Source organism: Podarcis pityusensis (assembly GCF_964106645.2).
Source record: "Podarcis pityusensis genome assembly, chromosome: 12".
Classification (NCBI taxonomy): Eukaryota; Metazoa; Chordata; class Lepidosauria; order Squamata; family Lacertidae; genus Podarcis; species Podarcis pityusensis.
The window spans coordinates 1102602-1112215 of NC_138037.1; the positions used below are offsets into that span (position 1 = coordinate 1102602).

Here is a 9614-nt window from a genome sequence, read left to right on the forward strand (position 1 = left end):
CTCCCCTTCCCGCAGGCCGGCCGAGAGGGCTCTCCTACTTTCGCTGCTCTGCCCTGGCATTTGGGAGGCAGGGTGTCCCCGAGAGACCCCGGAGCAGTTCTCGGTGGCCACGTTTGCTTGGCTTTGTTTCACTTCAATTAATTATAAATATATCCAAGAAACACAACACACGTGGGAATTCCCGAAATCAAAGTCTCTTGCTCCACACATAAGAAACAGGCATTGGAGAGCAAACGGAAATGGGGGAAATCAAGACACAGAAACCCCAAATGCAGAGCCCTGCTGTGCTGGGAAAAGAGAGCTTTCCTCGTCTCTGACCCCCTAGCAGTTTATTTCTAGTGCAAAGGTCCATAAATGTAAATAGGTAGCACCACCAACCTCCCTCCCCCCGCAACTTGTTAAAATCTGGATCTTTTATTCATTGACATCACTGAGGCTGAGGAGGTTCCATCTGTGGCCACGTGCAAGGGGGCTTTTTCTGCGCCAGCACGCCCCCCTCAGGGACCCCCTGGCTGCCCCAAGAGCTCGCTGAGAGCCCGCTCTCTTTCCTCCCACTCTGCCGACAGCCAGAAGAGACTCTCCTGTTGATTCCGCAGCAGCTGCCAGTTATTTCCCGGTACTGGGGGTTGTGCTGTTTCTCCTTTGTTCGGATGCCTTTTTATTCTTCCCGTTTTCTTTGGGTTTTTGGTGCTTTAAAATCCTGCCGTTGTTGTACGATGAGCCACTTTGTGACTTGAAAAGTGGGGTGCAATTATCTAGGCAAATAGATACACAACTGCATCATATGCATTATGGGGGGTTGGACTAGATGACCCTTGGTGCCCCCTTCCAATTCTATGATATGCCTCCCCTTCCTGACCCCATCACTGTTTGAAGATTTATCCTTATTTCCGCCCCTACCCCCCAGTTCTATGCTGCAATCATTTCTTCCAACATTCACCCCCAATATTTTTAATTTTTGTTCACTAACCCCCCCTTATACAGATAAGTGGAAGGTTGGCATCTGGTGGTTGGCAGGGAATCCACAGCTGTTTGCCCTCCCTTCATACACCTCATTCTACTCCTCTTGGGTTTTCTGTAACTCTGGCCACCGATCTCTGCTTTAAAAGTGGGTGCAGATTCACCCATTAATTGTCATTTCTGACATGACCCTGGTGACGGTTCAGGATGCAGGTTTCTAGGCTTGCAGCCGACCAACACAAGCTCAGGTGGTCGGATGTGGACCAGCGAATGGCAGCTGGATCTTGACAGCCTTGTGATGGGCTCCAAGTTCTGGAGTCCAGGAGGTGGGAAGGCAGCCTGTTCTGGGTGGGGCTGTTCTTCGCTGGAAGGAGCAGGATCATAGCTTGGGGAAAGTCCTGGATCCGCGTTTGACACTAGAGGTCCAAGTGGCTAGGAGAGCTTGTCCCCAGCTGTGGCCCCTTCTGGACAGAGGGAACTTGGTCACGGTCCTCTCTGCCCTGGCCCCTGACACCTGAGATGTGCATTTTCAGGACCTCTGGCTTGTAATTTCATAGAATCCTAGAGCTGTAGAGTCAGAAGGGACCCTGAGGATCATCTAGTCCAACCTTCTGCAGTGCAGGAATAGGCAGCTGTCCCATATGGGATCAAACCTGCAACCTTGGCATTATCAGCACCACACTCTAACCATCTATTTTTAATACTGAGTTTTGGATCATTGTAACCTGCACTGGGACCTGCTGGCGAAGAAGGGCAGGTAATGAATTTGATTTTTTAATTATTAACACTACTGCTGCTAATCATAATTTCATCTACTATCTTCGTAGTTGCAGACAAAATCTCTTTCCACTGAGCACATTTTAATAACAGTGTATATGTGTTTCTTGCATTTATAGACCAGTTTGTCTCCTCACTCAAAACTGCCCTGTGAGGCTGGCCGGTCTGGAGTTGCTACATTGGCTGGGGCTGTTAGTGGACCAAATGCCCTCATTGGGCTCTCCCTTGACAGGCCTGACCATCTCCCCTTGACAGCTGAGGTAGCCAACCAGGCCAGAAGGTCCTTGCTTGAAAAACACACAGTTGCTGGACTCACCCAATTCTACTGAACAGGAATATGAAAAGGAAGTGGATTATAGGAAGGGCTTGGTAGGCCAGCTTCAACGTTTCCTTCGTTTGTTGCAGGTATTTTATTTTCGGTAGAAACGGGACTCTGTTTTTGCACCTACACACACACACACACAGCACAAAGGCTTCTGTTTCCAAAAAGGACAGGAGGGGGGCACAGTCTGATCTCTCCACCACTGTTCTCTGTGACATGGAGGGGAAGATAAAGGAAAAGCAGGACATTCCGGGATCAAATTAGAAACTGGAGTGGCTTCTGTAATTCCGGGAGTGTCCCTGGAAAACAGGGACACTTGGAGGTTGTGTGCATCAGACGTATTTTGCCCCTGAAGACCAGTTGCTCAGGGTCACCAGTGGGAATGGGCTGTGGAGCTCAGGTCTCCTTGTGGGCTCTGGCCAGCCACAAGGGAAGCCACACACTAGAGTGGGGGTGGTCTGACCCAGCAACAGGGTTCTTCCAATGTCCTTAGTGTTGAATTTTAATTCAATATACCAAGAAAAACACACAGAAAAGCTCAAGATACACGTTGATCTACCCACATGTAGTTGTTATCTCTGAGAAATGTAGAAAATAACAGGATATATTTATACAAATTCTTCAAACTTACACAACCCTTTAAAAATTAGCCGATGAAGGTGAATACATTGAAACAGGGCCCTGTCCTTGTTTCTGATCCATAATTGTCTTCTGACTTCTGCTCAGTGATTGAAACTAAGACCTTCACGTCGAACTTGACTATGGACTAACATGAACTTATCTCTACTCATAAACTCTTATCTCTAATTCTGTAACGAATTATTGTGTTATACATATCCTTATGAGTTTGAGTTTGTAATCCTTGTCAGAATACATACTTTTGAATGGATTAGTTTTTGTTACAATTGACTATTGATTTGCGAGTAGGGGCCACTCCCACTACTGAAACTTACATTGGCCTGAGTTCTTGGTGTGCTTTTGGCTGCCTTTCTGTATGTCAGATTAGGGGGAAAACAGAAACCCGGCTGCATTGTTATATGAAGTTGGAAAGAGACCCCACCATGTGTTAAGCAAGAGGCAAAAGGAAGCTCTGCTCCACCCCAGCCCCCAGCGCCCCCCCCCGGCAGGAGCCCTAGGGAGGGAGCTCCAGGCCTCATCCTCTGATCCAGCTCCGGAAGCAGCAGCAGCAGCAGCAAGAGGGTTTCTGGCTCTCGGTGGGTCTCTGGAGTTTGGGTCAGATTCTGATATGAAAAGTGCTGTTGAAAAACAACAAGAACCCTTCAGCACTGGTGACCCACGGTCAGAAAAGGACATCAGCAAAGATGGGGAGTTTAACATGCAAACAACAGCAGGTGGAAGCTGAACTCCGGGCCTCCTTGTGGCTGAGAGAGACTCCAACTAGCTTAGGAAAAAATGTGCTCTCCTGGCTGAGATGCTTGGCAGCACAGCCAGGGCAGGCTGGGTGAGGACGGGCTGCGTGAATCTGTCCTGGGGAGAGAAGGATGCCCAGGCTGAGCTCAGCAGACTGTGTCCGAGAGCAAAAGCCCAGGGCGTCTCACGAGGCACCCGCTTCATCGCTCTGCATGAGATGGGCAGGACGGGGATGGATGGGGCGAATGCTGAAGGGCAACCTCGGGCTACTCTCACCTCATTTGGCTTTCTTGGCACCCTCTGCTCTGAGAAAAGTCCCCCCGGAGCTCCTTGTTCCTCAGCCCGACAGCCCAGAGAGGGAAGGAAGGCCACGGCCGGGCAGTTTCCATTACCTGAGGAAGTCAGGCGCTCGAACGATCATGTGCTGGAAGTCTTCCAGGGACAGCTTGCCATCGTTGTCCAAGTCGGCTTCCTCCATCACCTTGTTGCACACCAGGCACACCTCCTCCGGGGTCAGCTCTTTGCGGGTCAGCTTGTTCACCGTCTTCTCCAGGTCGGATTTGCAGATGTAGTCGTCATCGTTGAAATCTGCAGATAGAGGAGTGCCTGGGGACCTCAGGGCAGGAGCAGGGAAAAGCCCCACTGCCTCTGAACTTACACATAATCCCCTCAGAAGGTCAGCTCCCTGCTTTGGCGGTGAGAGTAGTGCCAGAGCCATGGCAGGGAGGCAGGGTGGGGGGAGGCCTGCCTATGAGGGCCTGTGGTGGGGGTGCCAGTGTTGCTTCAAGCCCTCTGGAAATGGGCTTCCTATGCTCAGGTGCACAGGGAAGTCTGCTGCAGTGTTTGTGGAGCACCACAAAAGGTTGTGGAGCACCACAAACCACTTCCACACATGCACACACAGTGCAGAGCCTCTGCTTTTCAGTGAGATTCCCACTGCCCACTTGCCAGTAACTTCTTGGGCTTCCTTCAATGCTTTTGATAGATCATGGCAGGCAGAAATCCACGGGGTGCAGTTTCCCCTGTCACTTGATCTCTTTGCGGGTCCAGCCACCCCTCTGGCCTCTTCTCCTGCCCTGCAGCTACTACACAAAGCCTCTTGTCTTGAAGAGCATTTGGCCAGGGCTGCCCCCAAGAGCTGCCTCTCTCCCTTTCCCATTGCTGGAGTGACTGGCAGCTGGTGAAGTTGTGTGGCAATGCTCCTCTTCAAAGAGCCCATGCCCAACTCCCAGGACCCCTTCCCTGAGGCTGCCACTCAACATTTTGGGGGCCTGAAGCTTGAATTGTCATGGGGGGCCCTTTGAAACCAGCAATGAGGACTGGATAACCACTGTTATTTTATTCAGTGGGGTTGTTCCATGACAGATCACTGACTCTCAAATTTTGGGATTGTTGAAATAAATACAAAAAAAAATTAATATTAATCAATAGGACTCAAATCAATGCAACTCAAATTGGGTCTAGTTTTAAGCAATGTAGACTGAAGTTGCTTCTGGGATCCTCTGGGATTAGGAGATTAGCATGATTACTTTCCTAGTAGATATTCCCCTGACCTCACCGTAGATTTTGAAGGCGTAATAAGCCTTGAGATCCCGAGGAGCCATTTCACTCATCACCGAGAACATATCCAGGAAGTCATCCAAGGTCATGTTGCCCTCCCCATCCTCGGAGAAGACCTCAGCGATGCGCTGCCGGAAGGGGTTGTCCTGAGGAAGGAGATGGGGTGAGAAGGAAACCAGCCCGGCTTCCGGGCCTCCTCCCCATTTCCCCCGGGGCAGCCTCACTTCAAGGGCAGGTGAGACAGCTGGTGCCAGGCAGCCTCTCCCCACAGAGTCTTCCCTGGGAACTGAACCCCAGGGCCCCTGCCCGCCTCCTCCTGTACCTTCAGCTCAGGCATGCTGCCAATGAGTTCATAGGGGAGCTTAACGTTGGGCTTCTTCGTGTAATCGAGCGGGACCAGCTGAGGGGCCAGGTCACGGTACCTGTCAAACAACCTGCAAGCAAGGAAAGGAGTCTTTCTCACCTGTGGGATGCAGGACCAGGTCGTGGAGGGAGGATGTGGCTTCTCTCGAGCATGCTGGACTGGCAGGAGTCAATCGTCACTGAGCAACATGCAAGGCGTCATCCAAGATGACTTGCACTGGTCCAAATATCAGGACAGCTCACATCTCTGGCCTTCCCACCAAGCAAGGCAGAAGAAAGAGAGCATTTGGCCAAGCAGCTCTGAAGGGGCCTCCTTTGCTGCTCTGTTATTTACAGTCAAATGCCTGGAGGCAAGGAGAGGTCAGCAAACCCAAGAAGTCTTCTTCTCAGCTGCTGCCTAGAGGGGGTGTCCTTCTCCCACAAAAAATAAAAAAACAGGGAGAGGAAGAACCGATCAAGGCTATGAAAATGTTAGGGGGACTCAGACTGCCGCAGAAGGGAAGTGATGACTCCACACAGGTCTGTGTGCGAGAAAAGAGAAGGGGGCACAGGTGAGTTTGTTTGGGGGTGGTTGTCTCTGTGTGTGTTTTGCTGATAATTCTGTACATTCAGGTACTTCTTCCCTGCACCACCCCACCAATTCACAACAGGGAATGCTTCTGCAATCCTCGGCTCATTTACTTAGGTCCAGATCCCCAGACACCATTGGATGCAGTAGGACCTACTTCCAAGTAAGCGTGCATTGGCACAGGAGGTTGGCACAGGAGGCCTAAGTGATTTTGTGCTCAGTCAGTTTTAAAGGGCATTTACCTGTTTCCATTTCCTAAAAGGTTTTGTCTAAATGTGCTTCTTGTGTTTGCTTTTGGTATGTTGGGTTACTTACTGCTTTGTTGTTCCGACTTTGTTGTTGGTTGCCTCAAAACAGACATTTTTTAAAAAGTCAGGATATAAATCCTAACTAAGCTGGCAGCGTAACTTTGCCCCTGCCTGCTCAGAAGCGCAGGCCATTAAACTCAGTGGGATTTCCTCTCGGATTTGCTTGCAGAGCTCTGCAGCAGAAAGCGCTCACTAGAGGGGAAGTCTAAAAAGGGGGAGGGGGAGGGGGGTCTCCTCCTCCTCTGCCTCCTTTTTGCTTCCTTTGTTTACTCGGCAATGGGCTGTCATCAGAGAAAGTGGCAGAGAACAAAGAGGCAGAAGTTTCAAAAGGGCTCCCTATCAATAATGAATGCCTTATTCATGATACAATTATGGTCTTGGCTTCCATTCCAGACATGAAAACATGCCCATACTTAGGTTTCATCAATGCCCCTTTCACTCAGCCTGTGTCCCTTGCTACATGTCACACAGCAAATGGCAGAGGGGAGGGGGCGCATTTCTCCTGGGCTGGATGCTCCCCCTGCCTGGCTCTGAGACCCCTCAGCCTGCGGGCCTTGGGTCTCCCTTCCTGGGCACTTATTTGCTTATCACTGCATTAGTATATCACCTTTTCTTTTGGGGAGCTCAAAGCTGTGCCCATGGCTCTCCTATTCTAGCTTCATTACACCCCTGTGAGGTGGGCTAGATGGACAGGGAGAGACGGGCTGGTAGCTGGATGTGAACTCGCTTCTCCCAAGGGGCCAAACTCTAACCACTCCACCACATTATCTCTGCAGAGTCTCAGCTGGGGGAGCTCCAGAGGCCACAGGAACCAAATGGTTTGGAGTTTATTTGGAAGTATTTCGAGTGCTTTGTGCTCAGCTCCCTTCCGCGTTCTCATTTGGAAGTCTCAAAGTTCAAAACTGAATAAACTTACTAAGAAGGAAACTATGACTCCCAAGGGAGTTCTAGCACCTTCTTCTGTCTCACACACTGGATCGCCCAGTGGCTCAGTTGTGTTGAGCGTGAGTCTTAAAAAGCCACTTGGAACCCCCTGATTTAGGCTTCTCTGCTGCAGGGACCCGAAACTGATCCTGCCACTTCCAGCCCCATTCAGCTCAGCAGAGGGGATTTCCAGAATGCGGAGCTGAAGGGCGAGCGGGGCCAGGCGCATTTCATGGCAAATGGGCATCTGTGAAAGGCAGCTTGGGGAAAGGCGGGTAAAGGCCGCTCTGCTTCAGCTGCCGCCGCCCCCCCCCCCCGCCCGAGCTTTTAACAAAGGATAATTCTGACGCAGGTGTTTGGATTCTGTAGCGAAACGCATAATCTCACCTGAGAATTTCTTTCCGTGTGAAGAACGTTGCATCCTGAAACAGAAAAGAAATATGAAATCAGGCACAGAGGGGAGTCTGCGAAGGCTGGAGACCCTCGCCCAGGAGTGATTTCTGATCTTCTCGCAAAAATCCTCTCCTACCCCACCCCCACCCCTGTGCTGTACAGACATTAGCCGTAAAAATAAGCTCTTTGAATCCAGGAAAAGGCAGGTTGTTGCTGCTTTGACTCCATCTACTGCTGCTGCTTATGGGCTCCTGTACGGACACACTCCTCGCAGGGCAGCGTTCACACATGGCATTCGCACTCGTGTGGCTTGTCTGCATGTTGACTTGAAAAAGCAGCCGCTCCCGCTTCCTGCCCAGCATTAGCAAAGCTCTGGTGAGCGCGCAGGCATGGAAGCTCCCGCGCTGCGTCCGCAGGTGCTCTTACCTGATAGGCGTCCAGCTGCTCCGGAGTGAAGATGGTCTGCTTGTTACCCATCTCTGAGCCCTGGGCCCCCTCGTCCCATGGCTCCTGCCCCTGAAGCTGCCTTTCCAGAGAGGCGTCTGGCTGGGGAGGTTATGAAAAGCTCCAGCAATCGGGCTCTCCGGGAGTGGAGGGGATCAGGTATCGCCCGCTTGCTCTCCTCCATGGACCTCCGGATCATAATAGAGGCATTTCATCAAATCTTCAGTCCGGAGGCGGCACCAGGTGCATGTCCAGCATCACTCACCTGCTGCCTGCGGCGCGCGCCGGCCCCGGAGGGCTCAGGTTACGCCGTGGATGCCAAGGCCCGCTCCTGGCTCGCTCTGTGCGCAAGCGAAGGGGCTGCTGCGCGCCGACGGAGCGGCTTCAGCTCGGCTCCGTGGCGCGGCCTGGCGGTCTCCCTCCTGCTGCCGGGAGGTCTCCCTGCTTCGCCCTCAGCATCTCCCCAAGTGGACTGGAAGAAAAGTGGCTCTGAGCAGCCCTGCGTTGCCCCAACCACCCAATGAAAATATGTTCGGCCCCAGAGAGAGATATAGGGAGATGGCGGGAGGGACCTCTCTCTCTCTCTCTCTCTCTCTCTCTCTCTCTCTCTCTCTCACACACACACACACACACAGAGAGAGAGAGAGAGAGAGAGAGAGAGAGAGACTGCCCACATGGCTGTGCATTTGCAGCCAGCAGCCACACATCTGGTTCGCTGAAACAGGGAATTCAAAATCTCTGAAAACGTCAACACACTTCTTTATTTATCTATTTATTTATTTATTTATTTCATTAAAATGTATACACCACTTGACTGTAAAAAAGAAAGAAAGCTCAAAGCGGTTAGAAAAGAATAAAACAAGAAAATTATCAGTAAAGACAGTTCACAACCACTATTTAATGCATTAAAAAAAAAATCAAAATCAGAGATAAACTAAAAGCAGATTAGAACACCCCCCATCAATCTTGATATCTGGCTAGGCTTTTCTAAAGTTGTTGGCAGGAGCTGAAAAGAGCACCTGCCTGATAGGGAGTTTCAAAGTGTAGCTGCCGCCGCACTAAAGTATTAATTTGTTACGAATGCAGAAGTATGATGTGGGAGTTGTAACTCTACAAGTTTTGCAGATCGAAGTGATCAAGTGATCATATATGGGGCTTGGTGATCTCACAGCAAGGTGACTGTGGCCAAAACTTGGGCCTTGCCCAGCATTTCTCCCATTGCTGCCCCCACTTCTGACTTCTGGCTGCTCAGCCTCAGACTGATGCTGGCAACTTATTTAAACAGAGACAGATGAGGGCACATGCAGCAGCACAAGGGCGCCTGGCCAGATCACTAGTTAGCATTGTTTGCATTTGGAACTACAATGGTATCTGATCAGCTTCAAGCCTTTGACGTTCTTTCTTGATTAATGAAAATATTCTTGGCAACCTGCAAGCTTAACACGAGTCCACAGCGTGATGCAGCAGCAAAAAAGGCCAATGCTATTCTTGGCTGCATCAACAGAAGTCTTGTGTTTGGATCAAGGGAAGTCATTGTTGTTGTTTAGTCGTTTAGTCGTGTCCGACTCTTTGTGACCCCCTGGACCAGAGCACGCCAGGCACTCCTGTCTTCCACTGCCTCCCG

General features: G+C 50.8%; 1 protein-coding gene across 1 annotated transcript; it reads right to left on the bottom strand.

Annotated features, from left to right (window-relative positions):
* Positions 1–2603: 2603 nt before the first annotated feature.
* On the bottom strand, positions 2604–8571 carry CIB3 (calcium and integrin binding family member 3). Its single transcript, XM_080975336.1, has 6 exons — positions 7973–8571; positions 7541–7575; positions 5313–5424; positions 4989–5136; positions 3823–4018; positions 2604–3315 (listed from the first exon to the last, which is right to left on the bottom strand). The coding sequence occupies exons 1-6, from the start codon at positions 8021–8023 to the stop codon at positions 3294–3296; spliced, it is 564 nt and encodes a 187-aa protein (XP_080831462.1). The 5' UTR covers positions 8024–8571; the 3' UTR covers positions 2604–3293.
* Between the last annotated feature and the right edge of the window lie 1043 nt (positions 8572–9614).

What these genes read in the sequence shown, in the direction of transcription:
- CIB3 (XM_080975336.1), bottom strand. Translation starts at nt 8,023, where the DNA reads ATGGGTAACAAGCAGACCATCTTCACTCCGGAGCAGCTGGACGCCTAT. An exon ending in GCAGCATGCCTGAGCTGAAG is followed by an intron (nt 5,137 to 5,312) that starts GTACAGGAGGAG and finishes CTCCTTCCTCAG; the next exon opens with GACAACCCCTTCCGGCAGCG. An exon ending in TTACGCCTTCAAAATCTACG is followed by an intron (nt 4,019 to 4,988) that starts GTGAGGTCAGGG and finishes CTCTATCTGCAG; the next exon opens with ATTTCAACGATGACGACTAC.